The 25109-nt window shown below is 60.4% G+C and overlaps 1 protein-coding gene across 3 annotated transcripts in view; it reads left to right on the top strand.

Moving 5' to 3' along the window:
* The window catches only part of LOC140424335 (echinoderm microtubule-associated protein-like 6), a 755202-nt gene that overhangs the window by 97806 nt on the left and 632287 nt on the right, over window positions 1-25109 (top strand). For all 3 annotated transcript variants that reach the window (XM_072507857.1, XM_072507856.1, XM_072507859.1), the window contains exon 4: window positions 7007-7075. In XM_072507857.1, coding sequence (XP_072363958.1) covers window positions 7007-7075 — 69 coding nt within the window. The remainder of the gene's footprint in view (window positions 1-7006; window positions 7076-25109) is intronic.

Genomic DNA, 25109 nt, shown 5'->3' with positions numbered 1-25109 from the left:
TTTGGTTCGGGGTGGTGTATGTGGCGAAGTTGTGTGTTACCTAGGAATCAAAATACTTTTCTTTGATGCACTGGAGGAGGCAGGAAACTTTGTTAAAAAGCATGGACACTGCTTTCACTAACTTTGCTGTATGTGGTCTTTGTTGTGGGTTGGGAAAAGTGTTAAGTTTTGGGGAGTTCTGTATATTGTTGTCAATACTCAATTGGAAAAACTTTTTTTCTACTTTTTTGGGAGAATGGAGGATTTTTCCTTCCTATGTTTATTGGTGGGGGCTAGCTACTATAAGAAGTGTTTTTCATGTATTATATTTGGAATTATATTGCCCCTGTTGGCAATTCAGTTTTGTAGGGTTGTTGTTTCGTGAGGCATGTTTTATCCTCGGAGCGGGAGATAAAGCTGTTTTTTTCCCTCTGTCCTCTGGGGACTATCCTGCTACCATTAAACTTAGCTAGTTAATGGGGGTGAGGTAGGGGGAGGAGCTGCTGCTGTTGAACCAGTTTTGCTTGGTTCGATGAGCTCAGCATCTGGGTGTGGTTGCTGTCGGGGTTTTGGTCATTTATTGGATTTCAGTATGTATATTTGGGTAGGGTGTTAGATGGGGAGGGGGATGCGGAGAGAGAGGTTAGTTTGCTGAAGGAGACAAGTTGATTTTCTTTGTTTCACTCTGTGGGTGGTTTGGTGGCCATCTTGGGTGGACCTTGAGCCTGTACTTTTTGAGTAGTTGCTTGACAATACCTTGTGGTGGAAATGACTGACTCAGGGATGGGGGGTTGATGGGAGGCCCCCAATTTGTTTGATCATCTGGAATGTAAGGGGGTTTAAAAAGGTTGAGATTTTTTGCTCGCCAAAAGCATCTTAAGTGCTGAGGTGGTGTTTTTGCAGGAGACTCATTTGTGGGTAATGATAGACCAGACTGTGGAACGGGTGGTGAGTCAACGGGCGTTGATGGAAGGGTCCAAGGTGCGGCAATTTTAGTGAACAAAAGGGTTCTTTGTTTCAGCCACTAAGACTGTGGCGATCCCAATGGCAATTCCTGATAATCAGTGGTCTTTGGTGTGACTAGTAAATGTCTATGTGCCAAACTGGGACAATATGGTATTTGTTAGGAGACTGTTGCTGTCCATTCCTGATCTGGATACGCACCAACAGCAACAGGTTTTTGGAGGGGAGATCAACTGTGCACTGGAGCCTAAACTCAATCGATCCAGGCCTAAGTTGTTTGTTCTCTCTGGGGTGGCAAAGACACTTCTAGTCTCTGTGTAGCAGGTGTGGGCAGGCCTCTGGGTGCGAAGAGCAGATACTTGGCAATTATGATCTCGGACCATGCTCCACATTTTGTGGACTTGCTCTTGGAGACAGATCCTAGTCAGCGTCCACCGTGGAGATTAGATGTCGCGTTGTTAGTGGACAAAGGGTTTTGTGAGCGCATGTCCTCAACCAATGAGGAGTATATTAGATTAATTAGGAATGGCTCTGTCTCTCCCTCCAAGCTGTGGGGGAACCCTTTAGCTTGTTGTTAGAGGGAAGGTAACCTCCTATAAAGTGCACTTGGATAAGATAGTGAGGGTAGAAAGGCAGAGACTGATGGGGCGACTCTTGATCACCGATATTCATGTGATCCGACCCCGGAGTTGCTGGCGAACAGGAAGCACCAGCAAACACAGTTTGATCTGTTGACCACAGGTTAGGATGTGAGATAGCTCTGGCGGGCGAGTGAGGTTTTCTACGAGTATGGGGAGAAGGCCAGACGTCAATTAACCCACCAGCGGAGGCGGCACATAGCTTCCAGAGAGATTATTCAGATCAAAAACCCGAGTGACAGCTTGGTTTCCGTCCTGAGTGAAGTCAATGCGGCTTTTGAGGCATTTTACAGAAGCCTCTACAATTGGAGCTCCTCTAGAATAATTCCACCATGTTGGCGTTCTTAGATGAGTTGCCCTTTCCGACGGTGGAGAGAGAGAGAGAGACGGGAGGAGTAGAGGGCCTGTTGAGTCCCGAGGAAGTGCAAACGGGGAAGGCCCCCGGTCCTGATGGGTCCCCCATCGAATTTTATAAGACATTTGAGAGTCAGTTAATGCCATTGATTGTGGATATTGTTAATAATTCCTTGTCATGGGGTTTCTTGCCCCCCACACTCTCTCAGGCCTCTTTATCGCTCATTTTGGAAAAGGACAAAGACCCCACGAAATGTGGTTCAAAATATATCTCAAGAACAATAGAACATCAAGGAGAAAAGGGAGGGAGGAACTTCAAACTATCACGAGAGGAAAAGTATAGAATCATAGAATTTGCAGTGCAGAAGGAAGTCATTTGGCCCACCGAGTCTGCACCGGCCCTTGGAAATAGCATCCTACATAAGCCGACGCCTCCGCCCTATCCCAGTAACCCCACCTAACCTTCTGGACACTAAGGGGCAATTTAGCATGGCCAATCCACCTAACCTGCACATCTTTGGACTGTGGAAGGAAACCGGAGTACCCAGAGGAACCCACGCAGACATGGGAAGAAAGGGCAAACTCCATACACATAGTCACCTGAAGTCAGAATTGGGCCCTGTACCTGTGAGGCAGCAGTGCTAGCCACTGTGCCACTAGGTAAACTAATGGAACTTGGGTCCCCTCTGTTAAAAGAAAAAGTGGCTGCCGAGATGGTGGATGCATTGGTGGTTATGTTCCAACATTTTCTCGATTCTGAAAAAGTCACAGCAAATTGTAAATGCAACAAACAGCACAGTTGAAGAAAGGAGGGAGACAAAGCAGGCCAGGTGACCTAAAATCTGTCACTGGGAAAATGTTGGAATCCACTATTAAGGGAGGAATAGCAGGTCATTTCGAACATGATATATGGAAGAGTCAACATGGTTTTATGAAAGCAAAATTATGTTTGACAAGTTTATTAGAGTTCGTTAAAGATATAACAAGCAGGGGGTATAAAGGAAAACCTGTAAATGAAGTGTTAATGGATTTCAAAAGGCATTCAGCTAAGTGCCACATAACCGATTGCAGCACAAGATAAGATCTCATGGTGTTAGGGTAATATATTAGCAGGAAAGTGGATTAGCTAACATGAAAATGAGTGTCTGGATAAATGGGTCAGTTTCAGGTTTGCAAACTATAAATAGTGCAGGAAAGAGTGCTGGGGCATTATATTGTAAATAGATATGTTAATGACTTGGATAAAGGGACTGAGTGTATATTGTAGCCAAATATATTGATGATACAAAGATAGATAGGAAACAAATTGTTAGACAAAGTTTGCAATAGGCACAGATAGGTTAAGTGAGTGGGCAAAAAACTGGCAGGTGTAGTATGTGAGAAAATGTGAGGCTGCCAATTTTCGCAGGACGCGCATTGGAAGCAGTTGAGAGAATGGGAATTGCGGGGATGGTCTTGATGGGTGGTTCCCTCGTGTTTTCCTGTTAACAACTAATTTTACTACATAAAGGTGGCAGGGATGATACAGATCAACTGTGGTCATATAATTAAGATTGTTTAATAATCAATGTCAGTCGTTTTCTTGCACTTTTTCTGTTTTTACCAATGGTACATAGGGAGCATAAAAACGTTCAAAGTATCGTCTCCACAAGTGCGGCAGGATCTGAGCAATAGCTAAGTTGTGGAGGGAATGGCAGTTATACTGTGATGACATCTACAGGCTGCAAAGTCTAGAAGCGATGCTGTTGCAAGCAGACGTTGGAATCACTGCAAAGGGTAGGACCAAAGTGAAGTACTGCTTGTGGAAAGGTATCTCCTGGGTCCACAGCAGGCACTGGAAACAGGAAAGGATTCTTCAGAGATTCATCACAGTGGAGATATTATATTGCTATGGGGTCAGAGATGGGATGAAACCCGAAGGAGCACCTGTGCAAAGGTCAGGGGAGCTCTGGCATCTTGAGAGCCATTGGATGTGATTGAGGCAGGTAGACAGGCAAGAGGGGCTGCCTTATGGTCATAGAAAGTGTCTCCCAGCTCAAGAGTTTGGCCTGAGGCGCAGCTTTGTGGAAGTATTTGATTACTAATGTCGACAAAGATTGCGTCTCTCCTGAGAGATGGTGGTGGGGCTGTGGTATGCTGGAGCAGGAGATGATACTAGTGGGAAGTGGTGGACAATCGGTGCCTCTAGCCTTAATAATAATAATCTTTATTGTCACAATTAACAATTAAGTTACTGTGATGTAGGCATTCATAGTTTTTAACTGTAATCTGTTCATTAGATTTATTTGGCATCTTTCAGTCATCGGTCATGGATGCCATGTACCAACTGGGCTGATCCATCTTTCAAGTTCCAACTGATCAGGCCAGTCAGGCTACGAGGACAGTTTGCTTTGGGGCCTTGGCTGGATTTCTCCAGGTGCCAGGGGGTCATTTCCTGTACTTGTATGTCCATCAAGGCTCCCTCAGAGCAGACAAGTGCCTTTGAAGGAGTAGAATTCCTTCCTGTTCACAATATTCATATCATCTGTGACCATCATAAGTAGGGCCCAACTGTGACCGTGATATGCAAGTTTCCCTTCTTAACACACCGCATGGACTGCAGCAGTTCAAGAAGGTGGTAGTGACTCCCACAGTCCATGCAAGAATAAAAAAGAGAAAGGATGTCAGAGTGTGTGTGTGTGTGTGTGTGTGTGTGTGTGTGTGTGTGTGTGTGTGTGTGTGTGTGTGTGTGTGTGTGTGTGTGTGTGTGTGTGTGTGTGTGTGTGTGTGTGTGTGTGTGTGTGTGTGTGTGTGTGTGTGTGTGTGTGTGTGTGTGTGTATAGTTGGGCCTCACATGGGATTGTAGCAGGTTCTTACTCAAGCAGGTGCTGATTGAAGGAGTCATCAACGGTGCTATCAAGCAACATGTACTGAGCAATAACCTGCTGATGGACGTTCAGTTTGGATTCCGCCAGGGTCACTCAGCTCCTGACCTCATTACAGCCTTGGTTCAAACATGGACAAAAGAGCTGAACGCCCTAGGTGAAGTGAGAGTGACTGCCATTGACATCAAGGCAGTATTTCAGCATGTATGGCATTAAGGAGCCCTAGCTAAATTGGAGTCAATGGGAATGGGGGATGAGGGGGAGAAACTCTCTGCTGGTTGGAGTCATACCTGGCATAAAGGAAGACGGTTGTGGTGGTTGGAGGTCAATCATCTCAGCTCCAGGACATCACTACAGGAGTTCCTCAGGGTAGTGTCCTAGGCCCAACCATCTTCAGCTGCTTCATCGATGACTGTAGGACCTCTTATTTTCTAATAAGAGACGGGGTGAGATGGTGGTTTGAGATTGAGTTTATTGCAAAAACTTGGTTCGTATACTTTCAAATACAAAAAAAAAGGAACAACCGCTCAGTCGGGGATAAGGAAGAGAACAACGGAAAGAGAACTAAGAAGAGAGAGAGAGAGCAATGTGCACCAAGAGCTTTTTACCTGCTCTTTCTGGTACACCCCTGCCCCTAATTGGCTTACAAGTTTTGAATTGTAACTTCTGAATGGTGCTCCATACCATCACTCACTAACTTACTGGCTCTACACATTTGCAGTGTGGATTCTGAAAGGCTGGTGTAACACGGGCTGGTTTAGCACAGGGCTAAATCGCTGGCTTTGAAAGCAGACCAAGGCAGGCCAGCAGCACGGTTCAATTCCCGTACCAGCCTCCCCGAACAGGCGCCGGAATGTGGCGACTAGGGGCTTTTCACAGCAACTTCATTTGAAGCCTACTTGTGACGATAAGCGATTTTAATTTTCATTTCATTTCACTTTTATCACTGCCAAACTGCAAATACCTTGAATTCAGAACAATACAACGAGTTCTTTATTTGACTTTCCCACAGTTACAATATTTTCAAAACTTGGTTTCAATATTTCCCCACGATGACCTCCTTCCATCTTAAGGTCAGAAGTGGGGATGTTTGTGGATGACTGCACAATGTTCAGCACCATTCGCGACTCCTCTGATAATGAAATGTCCATATCCAAATGCAGCAAGACCTGGACAATATCCAGGCTTGGGCTGGCAAGTTACATTTGCGTCACATAAGTGCCAGTCAATGGTCAAGAGAGGATCTGACAGGGCAGCACGGTGGCGCAGTGGTAGCACTGCAGTCTCACGGCGCCGAGGTCCCAGGTCCGATCCTGACTCTGGGTCACTGTCCGTGTGGAGTTTGCACATTCTCCCCATGTTTGCGTGGGTTTCGCCCCCACAACCCAAAGATGTGCATGGTAGGTGGATTAATTGGAAAAAATTAATTGGGGTCTCTAAACCAAAGTCAGGAGTGTAATGGAATACTCTCCACTTGCCTGGATGAATGCAGCTCCAATAACACAAAAGGCTTGACACCATCCAGGACAAAGTAGCCTGCTTGATTGCTGCTCCTTCCACAAACAGTCAAACACTCCACCACCGACGAAGAGTGGCAGCCATGTGTCCCATCTACAAGATGCACTGCAGTAACTCACCAAGGTTCCTTAGACAGCACCTTCCATATCCATGACCACTACCACCTAGAAGGACAAGAGCAGCAGATACCTGGGAACTCCACCACTTGGACGTTCCCCTCAAAGTCGCTTACCACCCTGACTTGGAAATATTTCGCTGTTTCTTCACTGTCACTGGGGCAAAATCCTGGAACTCCCTCCCTAACAACACAGTGGGTGTACTTACAACTTAAGGACTGCAGTGGTTCAAGAAGGCAACTCACCACCCCCTTCTGAAGGGCAACTAGGGATGGTTAATAAATGCTGGCCTAACCAGCGACGGCCAGATTCTGTAAATGAATCAAAATCTTGCACTAACACTTCTGTTCGTGATGGAAGGCAACTAAAATTATTTTTCTTAATTTTTAATAAGCCAATTAATTGTTACAATGCTGCCTCTTTTAAATAATTATTTTACTCTCTAGACATTTGCAGTTGTATGGAAATCGTGAACATAGTGCTGGATTTTTCAGATTTGGCCAATTTATATACAAATCTTTGCATGATATTTCTCAAAATTAGGCTGAGTATGAAGTATTCCATCTGTTCACAGATCTTTGATGTTGCTTGGGATCCACATCAGCCAAACAGACTTGTTAGCTGTGGAGTGAAACATATTAAGGTAAATAATTTATGTTCATTTTGTACTTTCTGTTATTTAAAAATGCTTGTAACAAATAGTAACTTTAATTGAACTAGAATCTTGCCTGTTTACCTCTTCCACTAACTTATCATAGAATCGTTTGTGTAGAAGGAGGCCATTCAGCCCATTGAGTCTGCACCAACCCTCCGAAAGGGCACCCTACCTAGGCCAAATACTCCGCCCTATTGCCATAACCCAGTAACCCCAACTAACCGTTGGACACTAAGGAGCAATTTAGCATGGCTAATTCACCTAACTTTCATATCTTTGGACTATGGGGGGGAAACCGGAGCACCCGCAGACACGGGGAGAAGGTGCAAACTCCGCACAGTTACCCAAGGCCAGAATCGAACTTGGGTTCCTGGCACTGTGTGGCAACAGTGCTAACCACTGTGCCACCGTGCCACTTTGTTCTTTTAAAAATGCAAAGCCAATACTGTGCCCTTAATGAAAGTTGATATTTTAATTTACGTACACAAGTGAAATGTTTCTGTTTTAACTGATGACCTCGCTATAAATTAAAAGGGAAAAGATACTTTGTGGGCAGGTTACTAGTTACCTAATGAGACTTAGGTATTAGGACTAGAATCAGTGGCAATATTTAGTGTATTTCAGTGGATTATTCGATCATCAGTGCTTTACACAACATTTTAAAACAATTAGACTAGCTAGAGGACAGTTTCACTACATCTCTAATATTTGACACTCAAGCAAGATTTTTCTCCACACACAGTGCATCTTGTAACTGCACTCATTATGGATCATTTTTAAGTGACTGTTGCAGAAAATTGCCTTTACAAAAGAATATTGAAATTCGACCCAGGTATGGATACCTTGGTGGTGCAGGAAAATTAAAAAAAAACAAAAACATTTTATTAAGGCATTTATGGTTTTATAACAATAAAAGATACAAATACAAATGTAAACATAGTTCAGTGCATAACACATCCCTCCACCTCCCACTGTTCCTGCCTAATCTAGACACAAAATAGCCGTACAGGAAAGATATTGGGTGCTATTCTTCCCCCCCCACGCCGGGTGGGAGAATCGCCGGAGTGGCGCGCGAATCGCGCCACGCCGCCCCGACCCCCGCACGCGATTCTCCCACCCCCGGAACCAGCGGCGCGCGATTCGCACCAGGCTGCTTGGAGAACCGGCGAGCGGCGATTCTCCGTCCGGATGGGCTGAGCGTCCGCTACGACGCGTCCACCCCTGGTCGCTGCCGTCGGGAACTCTGCGGGAACGCCGGGGGGGGGGGGCCTCCTTCACCCGGGTGGCCTCCAATGGGGTCTGGCCCGCGATCGGGGCCCACCGATCGGCGGGCTGGCCCCCCCCCCCCCCCCCCCCCCCAAGCCTACCTCTTTCCGCTCGCGGCCCCAGAACACCGGCTCCATGTTGGTGAGGGGCCAGCGTGCGTAAGACGTTCCCCACGCATGCGCCTGATGGCGTGGCCCAACTGCGCTTGCGCAGGATTGGGCTGCCCCAACTGCGCATGCGTGGGTTGGCGCTGCGCCCATTTGGCGTCGCGCAAGGATGCTGGAGCGGCGTGAACTGCTCCAGCGCCGTGCTGGCCCCCTGTTGAGGCCAGAATAGGTCATGTCCGTGCCCTGTTTGCGCCGTCGTGAAACGCGACGGCGTTCACGACGGCGAGAACACTTGGCCTCAATATCGGAGAATCGCCCCCATTGTGTGGGAGACTTAAACTTTGGTCAGCTGATTGGTAGAATGTGCCACCTGTGTTAGGAGCCTTTCAAGGCCCGGCCATAAATTCAAGACCCAGGGGACACAGTAGCTCGCCTTTTATGGGAAAAGCTATGAGGTCCTTCACTGAGGTGAAGTGGTTAGGGGGCTGAAGATTGGATTAGGCCCATTAGCAAATCTGGAATGTATGATGTACGATTACCCTGTACTTAATTCTGCCTGCTCATCTCCATTAATGTTGTGGGCAGCCCAATGCTAAACAGTTGGTGAAGGGCTGAAGACTCATCAGAGAGGCCAGGTTTGCATGAAGCTAACACCAAGAAAGGCTAAGCTGCACTTTGTGAAGCCAACCTGAACCTCTTAATGAAAACGTGCATTCCGGTTGTAGCAGGGGCTGGAAGTGGCTGGGAGAGACTTTGAACAGGACAAAATATGAGAAATGGGACATCAGCCCAGAAAGAGCATTCCTAGGCTCACCCTTCTGGAGGCTTGAATGCAAACAGTGTAAAGGAGGACAGAGCTCATTTTTGCAGAGAGACCCAGGAGACCCTCCAAAAACACCTAGGAATGAATGGGAACAGATAACCACAGAGCTCAATGCTGAGGTTTGGCCCCAAGGGTTTGGATACAGTGCTGGAAAACATTCAGTGACCTTACTTGAGTGTGAAGGTCATTGACTGCATCTTCAAATGCCAAATCACAAAAAACGCACCACCTAACACACATGTTGCTCAATGTGCCACACTCTCATCACTTACCCACCAAGCATCTCTAGCAATCAGGACTCATGCCCAATGTTCTTAAGCTCCACCTCATCCTTACACTCTTATCACTTTGCAAACCTCAGTCACATTACACAACTTCTGCATGCTATCAGCTATTGAGCTATTATGGACAGGTGACTCAAACACTTTGCAACATATTCACTAACACTATTTCCTTTAGCTTGCAAGACAAGGTGGCAAGTAACAGGAATAAGCAGCAAAGAATGAGCTGGGGAGGTGGGGGGAGTGTGGAGGTATATCTGCATCCCTTCACCCTGTTGGATGAGACGGAGCTCCACATTATTACCACAGCCATTCCTGAGGTTGTTATACCTGACATTGCTGAAGTCATCCAGGATGATAGTATGTTCCGAGCTTACGTGTTTTCTCAAATTCAAATTCACTCTCGTACTGCAATCTAGTATGACATACAAACTGTAGCTGATGCAATCACACCAACTCTTGCTTTCTACTCGCTCCACCACTCCCCTCATCCTAATCATAGATCATAGAATTTACAGTGCAGAAGGAGGACATTCAGCCCATCGAGTCTGCACCGGCCCTTGGAAAGAGCACCGTACTTAAGCCCCACACCTCCACCCTCTCCCCTTTATCCCCGTAACCCAACCTAACCTTTTTGAACACTAAGGGTAATTTAGCATGGCCAATTCACCTAACCTGCACATCTTTGGACTGAGAGGGGACACCGGAGCACCCGGAGGAAACCCATGCACACACAGGGAAAACGTGAAGGCTCCACACAGACAGTGACCCAAGCAGGAAATCGAACCTGGGACCCTGGAGCTGTGAAGCAACTGTGCTGACCACTATGCTACCGTGCTGCCCTATCTTTCCAAATAAAGCAAACAAACAGCTTGGTTTTCTCCAAAAGTTAAACCTAGAGTGCGATTCTCCCAAAAGGGAAGAAAGTCCATCGTGAGCGCATTTAGCCGCGTGTTTCCCGGCGCTCGCAGTGCCGAACAATGCATGACTATTAAACGCGACTCTCATTGAATAAGGGGCCTGAACGGGGAACACACGGCTGAAGCCTCACAGTCCCGTTTTGTACAGTGTTGCTCACAGAAACTCCCCAAAATGGCATCCAGATCTCCGAGGCTCCAGAATCAATTCCAGAATGAATCCAACTGGCATCCTGGCAGTGCCACCTGGGTACCTTGACAGGGCCAGGGTGGCACCCAGGTGGCACTGCAAGGGTGCCATGCTGGCACTGCCAGGGTACCCAGGTGGCACCAGCAGTGCCAGGGCACCACTCTGCCAAAGGGCATGCAGCTAGGGGCCTCTTGATTACCTGAGAGACCCCCACAAGTGCTGTTCTGTCTGGTCCCCGTTTGAGGGTCCATTGCTGAATGGCGCTCACCCGAGGTCTCTGAGCCGAAGGGGCTGAATCCCAAAGCCATAGATACTTCGGGAATCTGCACATTAGAATGAGGCTTGTTGCCTCACTCTAATATGCAGATTTGCCAAAATCTGCTCCTGTCCATTGTGGGCGGGATTGACATCGCAACATCTCGCGAGATCACGTTGGATCTCGCGAGGCATGGCGAACTGGGTAGATCCGGGGAGCGGCATCTCCCATCTTTCAACAGCCACACTGTGCCGCGGCGAGCTGCTTTACAGACGCAGCGTGGCCTTTTGATTACGCCCCTAATCTTGGTCATAGAGCAGAACAAATAGAACATTCTCAGTATGTATGCCATACAGTGTAGTTGTATTTCCAAAATACCTTAATAGATACATTTTAAAATAAAACCTCAATACGTGCATTTAAAAGGCAGATCACAATCAAGACTTGAGAACAACAACAAGCCTCCTATATAGGAACATGGTACATAAGTAAACTATTTAGTTTCTCGAGCCTGTTCCATCATTCACTGAGATCATGGCTGATCTGCAACCTAACTTCATGCCCTTGCCCCACATCCTGTAAAACTTATGTTCATAAAATGTATCCATCTCAGTTTTCAATGAACAATTGATCTAGCATTAATTGCTGTTTGCAGAAGAGAGTTCCAAACTTTTACATTTATCTGACAAAGTGGAAAATTGTCCTGGAATGTCCTGTCCACAAAAAGTAAGACAATTCCACTCTGGCCAATTACCGCCCCACCAGTCTACTTTTAATCATCAGCAAAATGATGGAAGCGGCCATCGCCAGTGCTATCAAGCGGCACTCGCTCAGCAATACCTGCTCATTGATATCAGTTTGAGTTCTGTCAGGGCAGCTCAGCTCCTGACCTCAATACAGCCATGGTCCAAACATGGGCAAAAGAGCTGAACTCAAGAAATGAGGTGAGAGTGACTGCCATTAACATCAAGGTAGCATCTGAGTGTGATACCAAAGAGCAAAAGAATCGATGGGAATTTGGGGACAAACTGGTTGGAGTCATATCTTGTACAAAGGAAGATGGTTGTGGTTGTTGGTGGTCAATCATCTTGGCCCCAGGACATCGCTGCAGGAGTTCCTCAGGGTAGTGTCCTCAGCCGAATCATCCTCAACTACTTCATCAATGAACTTCCCTCCATTGTAAACTCAGAATTGGAGATGTTTATTGTTTAACACCTTTCATGACTCCTCGTGGTACTGAAGCAATTCGTGTCCATATGAAGCAAGACCTAGACAACATCCAGGCTTGGATTGATAAATGGCAAGTTACATTCGTGAGGGGCCTGAATGGCCGGTAAAGACGGCTCGAGTGTTCGCGCACTTGAAGGGACTGAAGGCAGACGTGGCTATGCTCCAAGAGACACACCTGAAGGTGGCGGACCAGGTCAGGTTAAGAAGGGGATGGGTAGGACAGGTATTTCACTCTGGACTGGACGCGAAGAATAGAGGGGTGGCAATTTTGGTGGGAAAGCATGTGTCATTTGAGGCCAAGACTATCGTAGTGGATAATGGTGGGAGATATGTGATGGTGAGCGGTAGGTTGCAAGGGACGTGGGTGGTGTTGGTAAATGTATACGCCCTGAACTGGGATGATGCTGGATTTCATGAAGCGCATGTTGGGGCGCATTCCGGACCTGGAGGTAGGAGCCTGATAATGGGAGGGGACTTCATACAGTGCTGGGGAGTGCCGGGAGGGGGTCCGTGCCGGGGTGGAGGTTGGGGGGTGTGGGTCCGTGCCGGGGTGGGGTTGGGGGGGGGGGTCCGTGCTGGGGTGGAGGTTGGGGGGGGGGGGTCAGTGCTGGGGGTGGAGGTTGGGGGGTGGTCCGTGCCGTGCCGGGGTGGAGGTTGGTGGGGGGGTCCGTGCCGGGGTGGAGGTTGGGGGTTGGGGGGGGGGGGGGGGTCCGTGCTGGGGTGGAGGTTGGGGGGGGTCCGTGCTGGGGTGGAGGTTGGGGGTTGGGGGGGGGGGGGGTCCGTGCTGGGGTGAAGGTTGGGGGGGGGGGTCCGTGCCAGGGTGGAGGTTGGGGGGGGGTCCGTGCTGGGGTGGAGGTTGGTTGGAGGGGGGTCCATGCTGGGGTGGAGGTTGGGGGGGGGGGGGGTCCGTGCTGGGGTGGAGGTTGGGGGGGGGGGGGGGTCCGTGCTGGGGTGGAGGTTGCGGGGGGGTCCGTGTTGGGGGGGGGTCCGTGCTGGGGTGGAGGTTGGGGGGGGGGGGTCCGTGCTGGGGTGGAGGTTGGGGGGGGGTCCGTGCTGGGGTGGAGGTTGGGGGGGGGGTCTGTGCTGGGGTGGAGGTTGGGGGGGGGGTCTGTGCTGGGGTGGAGGTTGGGGGGGGGGTCTGTGCTGGGGTGGAGGTTGGGGGGGGGGTCCGTGCTGGGGTGGAGGTTGGGGGGGGTCCGTGCTGGGGTGGAGGTTGGGGGGGGTCCGTGCTGAGGTGGAGGTTGGGGGGGGTCCGTGCTGGGTGGAGGTTGGGGGGGGTCTGTGCTGGGGTGGAGGTTGGGGGGGGGTCAGTGCTGGGGTGGAGGTTGGGTGTTGGGGGGGGGGGGGGGGTCCGTGCTGGGGTGGAGGTTGGGGGGGGTGTCTGTGCTGGGGTGGAGGTTGGGGGGGGTCCGTGCTGGGGTGGAGGTTGGGGGTTGGGGGGGGGTCCGTGCTGGGGTGGAGGTTGGGGGGGGGGGTCCGTGCTGGGGTGGAGGTTGGGGGGGTCCGTGCTGGGGTGGAGGTTGGGGGGTGGTCCGTGCTGGGGTGGAGGTTGGGGGTTGGGGGGGGTCCGTGCTGGGCTGGAGTTTGGGGGGGGGTCCGTGCTGGGGTGGAGGTTGGGTGGGGGGGGGGGGGTCCGTGCTGGGGTGGAGGTTGGGGGTTGGGGGGGGGTCCGTGCTGGGGTGGAGGTTGGGGGGGTCCGTGCTGGGGTGGAGGTTGGGGGGGGGGGGTCCGTGTTGGGGTGGAGGTTGGGGGGGGTCAGTGCTGGGGCGGAGGTTGGGTGTTGGGGGGGGTCTGTGCAGGGGTGGAGGTTGGGGGGGTGTCCGTGCTGGGGTGGAGGTTGGGGGGGGGGTCCGTGCTGGGGTGGAGGTTGGGGGTTGGGGGGGGGGGTCCGTGCTGGGGTGGAGGTTGGGGGGGGGGTCCGTGCTGGGGTGGAGGTTGGGGGGGGGGGTCCGTGCTGGGGTGGAGGTTGGGGGGTGGTCCGTGCTGGGGTGAGGTTGGGGGTTGGGGGGGGTCCGTGCTGGGGTGGAGTTTGGGGGGGGGGTCCGTGCTGGGGTGGAGGTTGGGGGGGGGGGTCTGTGCTGGGGTGGAGGTTGGGGGGTGGTCTGTGCTGGGGTGGAGGTTGGGGGTTGGGGGGGGTCCATGCTGGGGTGGAGTTTGGGGGGGGGTCCGTGCTGGGGTGGAGGTTGGGTGGGGGTTGGGGGGGGGTCCATGCTGGGGTGGAGTTTGGGGGGGGGTCCGTGCTGGGGTGGAGGTTGGGTGGGGGGGGGGGTCCGTGCTGGGGTGGAGGTTGGGGGTTTGGGTGGGGGGTCCGTGCTGGGGTGGAGGTTGGGGGGGGTCCGTGCTGGGGTGGAGGTGGGGGCGGGGTCCGTGCTGGGGTGGAGGTTGGGGGGGGGTCCGTGCTGAGGTGGAGGTTGGGGGGGGGTCCGTGCTGGGGTGGAGGTTGGGGGGGGGTCCGTGCTGGGGTGGAGGTTGGGGGGGGTCAGTGCTGGGGTGGAGGTTGGGTGTTGGGGGGGGGGTCCGTGCTGGGGTGGAGGTTGGGGGGGTGTCCGTGCTGGGGTGGAGTTTGGGGGGGGGTCCGTGCTGGGGTGGAGGTTGGGGGGGGGGGGTCCGTGCTGGGTGGAGGTTGGGGGGTGGTCCGTGCTGGGGTGGAGGTTGGGGGTTGGGGGGGGTCCATGCTGGGGTGGAGTTTGGGGGGGGGTCCGTGCTGGGGTGGAGGTTGGGGGTTTGGGTGGGGGTCCGTGCTGGGGTGGAGGTTGGGGGGGTCCGTGCTGGGGTGGAGGTTGGGGGCGGGGTCCGTGCTGGGGTGGAGGTTGGGGGGGGGGTCCGTGCTGAGGTGGAGGTTGGGGGGGGGTCCGTGCTGGGGTGGAGGTTGGGGGGGGGGGGTCCGTGCTGGGGTGGAGGTTGGGGGGGGTCAGTGCTGGGGTGGAGGTTGGGTGTTGGGGGGGGGGGGGTCCGTGCTGGGGTGGAGGTTGGGGGGGTGTCCGTGCTGGGGTGGAGGTTGGGGGGGGGGGGGTCCGTGGTGAGGTGGAGGTTGGGGGTTGGGGGGGGGTCCGTGCTGGGGTGGAGGTTGGGGGGGGGGGTCCGTGCTGGGGTGGAGGTTGGGGGGGGGGGGGGTGTCAGTGCTGGGGTGGAGGTTGGGGGGGGTCCGTGCTGGGGTGGAGGCTGGGGGGTGGGTCCGTGCTGGGGTGGAGGTTGGGGGGGGTCAGTGCTGGGGCGGAGGTTGGGTGTTGGGGGGGGTCTGTGCTGGGGTGGAGGTTGGGGGGGGTGTCCGTGCTGGGGTGGAGGTTGGGGGGGGGTCCGTGCTGGGGTGGAGGTTGGGGGTTGGGGGGGGGGGTCCGTGCTGGGGTGGAGGTTGGGGGGGTGTCCGTGCTGGGGTGGAGGTTGGGGGGGGGGGGTCCGTGCTGAGTGGAGGTTGGGGGTTGGGGGGGGTCCGTGCTGGGGGTGGAGGTTGGGGGGGGGGTCCGTGCTGGGGTGGAGGTTGGGGGGGGGGTCCGTGCTGAGGTGGAGGTTGGGGGGGGGTCCGTGCTGGGGTGGAGGTTGGGGGGGGGTCCGTGCTGGGGTGGAGGTTGGGGGGGGTCAGTGCTGGGGTGGAGGTTGGGTGTTGGGCGGGGGGGTCCGTGCTGGGGTGGAGGTTGGGGGGGTGTCCGTGCTGGGGTAGAGGTTGGGGGGGGGTCCGTGCTGGGGTGGAGGTTGGGGGTTGGGGGGGGTCCGTGCTGGGTGGAGGTTGGGGGGGGGGTCCGTGCTGGGGTGGAGGTTGGGGGGTGGTCCGTGCTGGGGTGGAGGTTGGGGGTTGGGGGGGGGGTCCGTGCTGGGGTGGAGTTTGGGGGGGGGGGTCCGTGCTGGGGTAGAGGTTGGGGGGGGGGTCCGTGCTGGGGTGGAGGTTGGGGGGGAGGGGGGGTCCGTGCTGGGGTAGAGGTTGGGGGGGGGGGTCCGTGCTGGGGTGGAGGTTGGGGGGGAGGGGGGGTCCGTGCTGGGGTGGAGGTTGGGGGGGGGGTCCGTGCTGGGGTGGAGGCTGGGGGGTGGGTCCGTGCTGGGGTGGAGGTTGGGGGGGGTCAGTGCTGGGGCGGAGGTTGGGTGTTGGGGGGGGGTCTGTGCTGGGGTGGAGGTTGGGGGGGTGTCCGTGCTGGGGTGGAGGTTGGGGGGGGGGTCCGTGCTGGGGTGGAGGTTGGGGGTTGGGGGGGGGGGTCCGTGCTGGGGTGGAGGTTGGGGGTGGGGGTCCGTGCTGGGGTGGAGGTTGGGGGGGGGGTCCGTGCTGGGGTGGAGGTTGGGGGGTGGTCCGTGCTGGGGTGGAGGTTGGGGGTTGGGGGGGGGGTCCGTGCTGGGGTGGAGTTTGGGGGGGGGGGGTCCGTGCTGGGGTGGAGGTTGGGGGGGGGGTCCGTGCTGGGGTGGAGGTTGGGGGGTGGTCCGTGCTGGGGTGGAGGTTGGGGGTTGGGGGGGGGTCCGTGCTGGGGTGGAGTTTGGGGGGGGGGGTCCGTGCTGGGGTGGAGGTTGGGTGGGGGGGGGTCCGTGCTGGGGTGGAGGTTGGGGGTTTGGGGGGGGGTCCGTGCTGGGGTGGAGGTTGGGGGGGGTCCGTGCTGGGGTGGAGTTTGGGTGGGGGTCCGTGCTGGGGTGGAGGTTGGGGGGGGGTCCGTGCTGAGGTGGAGGTTGGGGTGGGTCCGTGCTGGGGTGGAGGTTGGGGGGGGGGTCCATGCTGGGGTGGAGGTTGGGGGGGGTCAGTGCTGGGGTGGAGGTTGGGTGTTGGGGGGGGGGGGTCCGTGCTGGGGTGGAGGTTGGGGGGGTGTCCGTGCTGGGGTGGAGGTTGGGGGGGGGGGGTCCGTGCTGGGGTGGAGGTTGGGGGTTGGGGGTGGGTCCGTGCTGGGGTGGAGGTTGGGGGGGGTCCGTGCTGGGGTGGAGGTTGGGGGGCGTCCGTGCTGGGGTGGAGGTTGGGGGGGGGTCCGTGCTGGGGTGGAGGTTAGGGGGTGGTCCGTGCTGGGGTGGAGGTTGGGGGGTTGGGGGGGGGGTCCGTGCTGGGGTGGAGGTTGGGGGGGGGGTCCGTGCTGGGGTGGAGGTTGGGGGGGGGGGTCCGTGCTGGGGTGGAGGTTGGGGGGGTCCGTGCTGGGGTGGAGGTTGGGGGGGGGGGGTCAGTGCTGGGGTGGAGGTTGGGGGGGGGTCCGTGCTGGGGTGGAGGTTGGGGGGGGGTCCGTGCTGAGGTGGAGGTTGGGGGGGGTCCGTGCTGGGGTGGAGGTTGGGGGGGGGGGTCCGTGCTGGGGTGGAGGTTGGGGGGGGGTCAGTGCTGGGGGTGGAGGTTGGGGGGGGGGTCAGTGCTGGGGCGGAGGTTGGGTGTTGGGGGGGGGGTCTGTGCTGGGGTGGAGGTTGGGGGGTGTCCGTGCTGGGGTGGAGGTTGGGGGGGGGTCCGTGCTGGGGTGGAGGTTGGGAGTTGGGGGGGTCCGTGCTGGGGTGGAGGTTGGGGGGGGGTCTGTGCTGGGGTGGAGGTTGGGGGGTGGTCCGTGCTGGGGTGGAGGTTGGGGGTTGGGGGGGGGTCCGTGCTGGGGTGGAGTTTGGGGGGGGGTCCGTGCTGGGGTGGAGGTTGGGGGGGGGTGTCCGTGCTGGGATGGAGGTTGGGGGGTGGTCCGTGCTGGGGTGGAGGTTGGGGGTTGGGGGGGGTCCGTGCTGGGTGGAGTTTGGGGGGGGTCCGTGCTGGGGTGGAGTTTGGGTGGGGGGGGGGTCCGTGCTGGGGTGGAGGTTGGGGGTTTGGGGGGGGGGTCCGTGCTGGGGTGGAGGTTGGGGGGGGTCCGTGCTGGGGTGGAGGTTGGGGGGGGGGTGTCCGTGCTGGGATGGAGGTTGGGGGGTGGTCCGTGCTGGGGTGGAGGTTGGGGGTTGGGGGGGGTCCGTGCTGGGGTGGAGTTTGGGGGGGGTCCGTGCTGGGGTGGAGTTTGGGTGGGGGGGGGTCCGTGCTGGGGTGGAGGTTGGGGGTTTGGGGGGGGGTCCGTGCTGGGGTGGAGGTTGGGGGGGGTCCGTGCTGGGGGTGGAGGTTGGGGGGGGGGGGTCCGTGCTGGGGTGGAGGTTGGGGGGGGGTCCGTGCTGGGGTGGAGGTTGGGGGGGGTCCGTGCTGGGGTGGAGGTTGGGGGGGGGTCCGTGCTGGGGTGGAGGTTGGGGGGGGGCCGTGCTGAGGTGGAGGTTGGGGGGGGTCCGTGCTGGGGTAGGAGGTTGGTGGGGGGGGTCCGTGCTGGGGTGGAGGTTGGGGGGGGGTCAGTGCTGGGGCGGAGGTTGGGTGTTGGGGGGGGGGTCTGTGCAGGGGTGGAGGTTGGGGGGGTGTCCGTGCTGGGGTGGAGGTTGGGGGGGGGGGGGGTCCGTGCTGGGGTGGAGGTTGGGGGGTTGGGGGGGGGGTCCGTGCTGGGGTGGAGGTTGGGGGTGGGGGTCCGTGCTGGGGTGGAGGTTGGGTGGGGGGGTCCGTGCTGGGGTGGAGGTTGGGGGGTGGTCCGTGCTGGGGTAGAGGTTGGGGGTTGGGGGGGGTCCGTGCTGGGGTGTAGTTTGGGGGGGGGGTCCGTGCTGGGGTGGAGGTTGGGGGGGGGGTCCGTGCTGGGGTGGAGGGTTGGGGGGTGGTCTGTGCTGGGTGGAGGTTGGGGGTTGGGGAGGGTCCATGCTGGGCTGGAGTTTGGGGGGGGGTCCGTGCTGGGGTGGAGGTTGGGTGGGGGTTGGGGGGGTCCATGCTGGGGTGGAGTTTGGGGGGGGGGTCCGTGCTGGGGTGGAGGTTGGGTGGGGGGGGGGGTCCGTGCTGGGGTGGAGGTTGGGGGTTTGGGTGGGGGTCCGTGCTGGGGTGGAGGTTGGGGGGGTCCGTGCTGGGGTGGAGGTTGGGGGGGGGTCCGTGCTGGGGTGGAGGTGGGGGCGGGGTCCGTGCTGGGGTGGAGGTTGGGGGGGGGTCCGTGCTGAGGTGGAGGTTGGGGGGGGTCCGTGCTGGGGTGGAGGTTGGGGGAGGGGTCCGTGCTGGGGTGGAGGTTGGGGGGGGGGGTCCGTGCTGGGGTGGAGGTTGGGGGGGGTCAGTGCTGGGGTGGAGGTTGGTGTTGGGGGGGGGGGGGGGTCCGTGCTGGGTGGAGGTTGGGGGGGTGTCCGTGCTGGGGTGGAGTTTGGGGGGGGGGTCCGTGCTGGGGTGGAGGTTGGGGGGGTGGGTCCGTGCTGGGTGGAGGTTGGGGGGTGGTCCGTGCTGGGGTGGAGGTTGGGTTTGGGGGGGGTCCATGCTGGGGTGGAGTTTGGGGGGGGGTCCGTGCTGGGGTGGAGGTTGGGTGGGGGGGGGTCCGTGCTGGGTGGAGGTTGGGGGTTTGGGTGGGGGTCCGTGCTGGGGTGGAGTTTGGGGGGGGGTCCGTGCTGGGGTGGAGGTTGGGGGCGGGGTCCGTGCTGGGGTGGAGGTTGGGGGGGGGGTCCGTGCTGAGGTGGAGGTTGGGGGGGGTCCGTGCTGGGGTGGAGGTTGGGGGGGGGGGTCCGTGCTGGGGTGGAGGTTGGGGGGGGTCAGTGCTGGGGTGGAGGTTGGGTGTTGGGGGGGGGGGTCCGTGCTGGGGTGGAGGTTGGGGGGGGTGTCCGTGCTGGGGTGGAGGTTGGGGGGGGGGGTCCGTGCTGAGGTGGAGGTTGGGGGTTGGGGGGGGTCCGTGCTGGGGTGGAGGTTGGGGGGGGGGTCCGTGCTGGGGTGGAGGTTGGGGGGGGGGGTCCGTGCTTGGTGTGGAGGTTGGGGGGGGGGTCCGTGCTGAGGTGGAGGTTGGGGGGGGTCCGTGCTGGGGTGGAGGTTGGGGGGGGGGGTCCGTGCTGGGGTGGAGGTTGGGGGGGTCAGTGCTGGGGTGGAGGTTGGGTGTTGGGGGGGGGGTCCGTGCTGGGGTGGAGGGTTGGGGGGTGTACGTGCTGGGGTAGAGGTTGGGGGGGGGGGTTCGTGCTGGGGTGGAGGTTGGGGGTTGGGGGGGGTCCGTGCTGGGGTGGAGGTTGGGGGTTGGGGGGGGTCCGTGCTGGGGTGGAGGTTGGGGGGGGGTCCGTGCTGGGGTGGAGGTTGGGGGGGGGGTCCGTGCTGGGGTGGTGGTTGGGGGGTGGTCCGTGCTGGGGTGGAGGTTGGGGGTTGGGGGGGGTCCGTGCTGGGGTGGAGTTTGGGGGGGGGGGTCCGTGCTGGGGTGGAGGTTGGGGGGGGGGGTCCGTGCTGGGGTGGAGGTTGGGGGGGGGGGGTCCGTGCTGGGGTGGAGGTTGGGGGGGGGTCCGTGCTGGGGTGGAGGTTGGGGGGTGGGTCCGTGCTGGGGTGGAGGTTGGGGGGGGTCAGTGCTGGGGCGGAGGTTGGGTGTTGGGGGGGGGTCTGTGCTGGGGTGGAGGTTGGGGGGGTGTCCGTGCTGGGGTGGAGGTTGGGGGGGGGGTCCGTGCTGGGGTGGAGGTTGGGGGTTGGGGGGGGGGTCCGTGCTGGGGTGGAGGTTGGGGGTGGGGTCCGTGCTGGGGTGGAGGTTGGGGGGGGGTCCGTGCTGGGGTGGAGGTTGGGGGGTGGTCCGTGCTGGGGTGGAGGTTGGGGTTGGGGGGGGTCCGTGCTGGGGTGGAGTTTGGCGGGGGGGGGGGGGTCCGTTGCTGGGGTGGAGGTTGGGGGGGGGTCCGTGCTGGGGTGGAGGTTGGGGGGTGGTCCGTGCTGGGGTGGAGGTTGGGGGTTGTGGGGGGGGGTCCGTGCTGGGGTGGAGTTTGGGGGGGGGTCCGTTGCTGGGGTGGAGGTTGGGTGGGGTGGGGGGGGGGTCCGTGCTGGGGTGGAGGTTGGGGGTTTGGGGGGGGGTCCGTGCTGGGGTGGAGGTTGGGGGGGGTCCGTGCTGGGGTGGAGTTTGGGGGGGGGGGTCCGTGCTGGGGTGGAGGTTGGGGGGGGGTCCGTGCTGAGGTGGAGGTTGGGGTGGGTCCGTGCTGAGGTGGAGGTTGGGGGGGGTCCGTGCTGGGGTGGAGGTTGGGGGGGGTCAGTGCTGGGGTGGAGGTTGGGTGTTGGGGGGGGGGGGGTCCGTGCTGGGGTGGAGGTTGGGGGGGTGTCCGTGCTGGGGTGGAGGTTGGGGGGGGGGTCCGTGCTGGGGTGGAGGTTGGGGGTTGGGGTGGGTCCGTGCTGGGGTGGAGGTTGGGGGGGGTCCGTGCTGGGGTGGAGGTTGGGGGGGGGTCCGTGCTGGGGTGGAGGTTGGGGGGGGGTCCGTGCTGGGGTGGAGGTTAGGGGGTGGTCCGTGCTGGGGTGGAGGTTGGGGGTTGGGGGGGGGGTCCGTGCTGGGGTGGAGTTTGGGGGGGGGGTCCGTGCTGGGGGTGGAGGTTGGGGGGGGGGGTCCGTGCTGGGGTGGAGGTTGGGGGGGGGTTCCGTGCTGGGGTGGAGGTTGGGGGGGTCCGTGCTGGGGTGGAGGTTGGGGGGGGGGGGGGTCAGTGCTGGGTGGAGGTTGGGGGGGGGGTCCGTGCTGAGGTGGAGGTTGGGGGGGGTCCGTGCTGGGGTGGAGGTTGGGGGGGGGGTCCGTGCTGGGTGGAGGGTTGGGGGGGGTCAGTGCTGGGGTGGAGGTTGGGGGGGGGTCAGTGCTGGGGCGGAGGTTGGGGGGGGGGGTCCGTGCTGGGGTGGAGGTTGGGGGTTGGGGGGGGGTCCGTGCTGGGGTGGAGGTTGGGGGGTGGGGGTCCGTGCTGGGGTGGAGGTTGGGGGGGGGTCTGTGCTGGGTTGGGGGGTAGTCCGTGCTGGGGTGGAGGTTGGGGTTGGGGGGGGGTCCGTGCTGGGGTGGAGTTTGGGGGGGGGTCCGTGCTGGGGTGGAGGTTGGGGGGGGGGGTCCGTTGCTGGGATGGAGGTTGGGGGGGTGGTCCGTGCTGGGGTGGAGGTTGGGGGTTGGGGGGGTCCGTGCTGGGGTGGAGTTTGGGGGGGGTCCGTGCTGGGGTGGAGGTTGGGTGGGGGGGGGTCCGTGCTGGGTGGAGGTTGGGGGTTTGGGGGGGGGTCTGTGCTGGGGTGGAGGTTGGGGGGGGTCCGTGCTGGGGTGGAGGTTGGGGGGGGGGGGGGGGTCCGTGCTGGGGTGGAGGTTGGGGGGGGGGTCCGTGCTGGGGTGCAGGTTGGGGGGGGGGGGTCCGTGCTGGGGTGGAGGTTGGGGAGGGGGTCCGTGCTGGGGTGGAGGTTGGGGGGGTCCGTGCTGGGGTGGAGGTTGGGGGGGGGTCCGTGCTGGGGTGGAGGTTGGGGGGGGTCAGTGCTGGGGCGGAGGTTGGGTGTTGGGGGGGTGTCTGTGCTGGGGTGGAGGTTGGGGGGGTGTCCGTGCTGGGGTGGAGGTTGGGGGGGGGTCCGTGCTGGGGTGGAGGTTGGGGGTTGGGGGGGGGTCCGTGCTGGGGTGGAGGTTGGGGGTGGGGGTCCGTGCTGGGGTGGAGGTTGGGGGGGGGTCTGTGCTGGGGTGGAGGTTGGGAGGTGGTCCGTGCTGGGGTGGAGGTTGGGGGGGGTCCGTGCTGGGGTGGAGTTTGGGGGGGGTCCGTGCTGGGGTGGAGGTTGGGGGGGGGGGGTCCGTGCTGGGGTGGAGGTTGGGGGGTGGTCCGTGCTGGGGTGGAGGTTGGGGGGTGGTCCGTGCTGGGGTGGAGGTTGGGGGTTGGGGGGGGTCCGTGCTGGGGTGGAGTTTGGGGGGGGTCCGTGCTGGGTGGGGGGGGGTGTCCGTGCTGGGTGGAGGTTGGGTGGGGGGGGGGGTCCGTGCTGGGGTGGAGGTGGGGGGTTGGGGGGGGTCCGTGCTGGGGTGGAGGTTGGGGGGGGGTCCGTGCTGGGGTGGAGGTTGGGGGTGGGTCCGTGCTGGGTGGAGGTTGGGGGGGGTCAGTGCTGGGGCGGAGGTTGGGTGTTGGGGGGGGTCTGTGCTGGGGTGGAGGTTGGGGGGGTGTCCGTGCTGGGGTGGAGGTTGGGGGGGGGGGGGTCCATGCTGGGGTGGAGGTTGGGGGTTGGGGGGGGGTCCGTGCTGGGGTGGAGGTTGGGGTGGGGGTCCGTGCTGGGGTGGAGGTTGAGGGGGGGTCCGGTGCTGGGGTGGAGGTTGGGGGGTGGTCCGTGCTGGGGTGGAGGTTGGGGGTTGGGGGGGGGTCCGTGCTGGGGTGGAGTTTGGGGGGGGGGGTCCGTTCTGGGGTGGAGGTTGGGGGGGGTCCGTGCTGGGGTGGAGGTTGGGGGGTGGTCCGTGCTGGGGTGGAGGTTGGGGGTTGGGGGGGGTCCGTGCTGGGGTGGAGTTTGGGGGGGGGGTCCGTGCTGGGGTGGAGGTTGGGTGGGGGTGGGGGGGGGGGTCCGTGCTGGGGGTGGAGGTTGGGGGTTTGGGGGGGGTCCGTGCTGGGGTGGAGGTTGGGGGGGGTCCGTGCTGGGGTGGAGTTTGGGGGGGGGGTCCGTGCTGGGGTGGAGGTTGGGGGGGGTGCGTGCTGAGGTGGAGGTTGGGGTGGGTCCGTGCTGGGGTGGAGGTTGGGGGGGGGGTCCGTGCTGGGGTGGAGGTTGGGGGGGGTCAGTGCTGGGGTGGAGGTTGGGTGTTGGGGGGGGGGGGTCCGTGCTGGGGTGGAGGTTGGGGGGGGGTGGGGGGTGGGGGGGGGGGTCCGTGCTGGGGTGGAGGTTGGGGGTTTGGGGGGGGGGTCCGTGCTGGGGTGGAGGTTGGGGGGGGGTCCGTGCTGGGGTGGAGTTTGGGGGGGGGGTCCGTGCTGGGGTGGAGGTTGGGGGGGGTGCGTGCTGAGGTGGAGGTTGGGGTGGGTCCGTGCTGGGGTGGAGGTTGGGGGGGGGTCCGTGCTGGGGTGGAGGTTGGGGGGGGTCAGTGCTGGGGTGGAGGTTGGGTGTTGGGGGGGGGGGGTCCGTGCTGGGGTGGAGGTTGGGGGGGTGTCCGTGCTGGGGTGGAGGTTGGGGGGGGGTCCGTGCTGGGGTGGAGGTTGGGGGGTTGGGGGTGGGTCCGTGCTGGGGTGGAGGTTGGGGGGGGGTCCGTGCTGGGGTGGAGGTTGGGGGGGGGTCCGTGCTGGGGTGGAGGTTGGGGGGGGGTCCGTGCTGGGGTGGAGGTTAGGGGGTGGTCCGTGCTGGGGTGGAGGTTGGGGGTTGGGGGGGGGGTCCGTGCTGGGGTGGAGTTTGGGGGGGGGGTCCGTGCTGGGGTGGAGGTTGGGGGGGGGGTCCGTGCTGGGGTGGAGGTTGGGGGGGTTCCGTGCTGGGGTGGAGGTTGGGGGGGGTCCGTGCTGGGGTGGAGGTTGGGGGGGGGGGTCAGTGCTGGGGTGGAGGTTGGGGGGCAGTCCGTGCTGAGGTGGAGGTTGGGGGGTGGTCCGTGCTGGGGTGGAGGTTGGGGTTGGGGGGGGGTCCGTGCTGGGGTGGAGTTTGGGGGGGGGGGGTCCGTTCTGGGGTGGAGGTTGGGGGGGGGTCCGTGCTGGGGTGGAGGTTGGGGGGTGGTCCGTGCTGGGGTGGAGGTTGGGGGTTGGGGGGGGTCCGTGCTGGGGTGGAGTTTGGGGGGGGGGTCCGTGCTGGGGTGGAGGTTGGGGTGGGGGTGGGGGGGGGGGTCCGTGCTGGGGTGGAGGTTGGGGGTTTGGGGGGGGTCCGTGCTGGGGTGGAGGTTGGGGGGGGTCCGTGCTGGGGTGGAGTTTGGGGGGGGGGGTCCGTGCTGGGGTGGAGGTTGGGGGGGGTGCGTGCTGAGGTGGAGGTTGGGGTGGGTCCGTGCTGGGGTGGAGGTTGGGGGGGGGGTCCGTGCTGGGGTGGAGGTTGGGGGGGGTCAGTGCTGGGGTGGAGGTTGGGTGTTGGGGGGGGGGGTCCGTGCTGGGGTGGAGGTTGGGGGGTGTCCGTGCTGGGGTGGAGGTTGGGGGGGGTCCTGTGCTGGGGTGGAGGTTGGGGGTTGGGGGTGGGTCCGTGCTGGGGTGGAGGTTGGGGGGGGGTCCGTGCTGGGGTGGTGGTTGGGGGGGAGTCCGTGCTGGGGTGGAGGTTGGGGGGGGGGTCCGTGCTGGGGTGGAGGTTAGGGGGTGGTCCGTGCTGGGGTGGAGGTTGGGGGGTTGGGGTGGGGGGTCCGTTGCT

Source organism: Scyliorhinus torazame, chromosome 1 (assembly GCF_047496885.1).
Source record: "Scyliorhinus torazame isolate Kashiwa2021f chromosome 1, sScyTor2.1, whole genome shotgun sequence".
Taxonomy (NCBI): Eukaryota; Metazoa; Chordata; class Chondrichthyes; order Carcharhiniformes; family Scyliorhinidae; genus Scyliorhinus; species Scyliorhinus torazame.
Note: the sequence above shows the minus strand (reverse complement) of the source record. Positions and strands in the feature narration are given on the sequence as shown.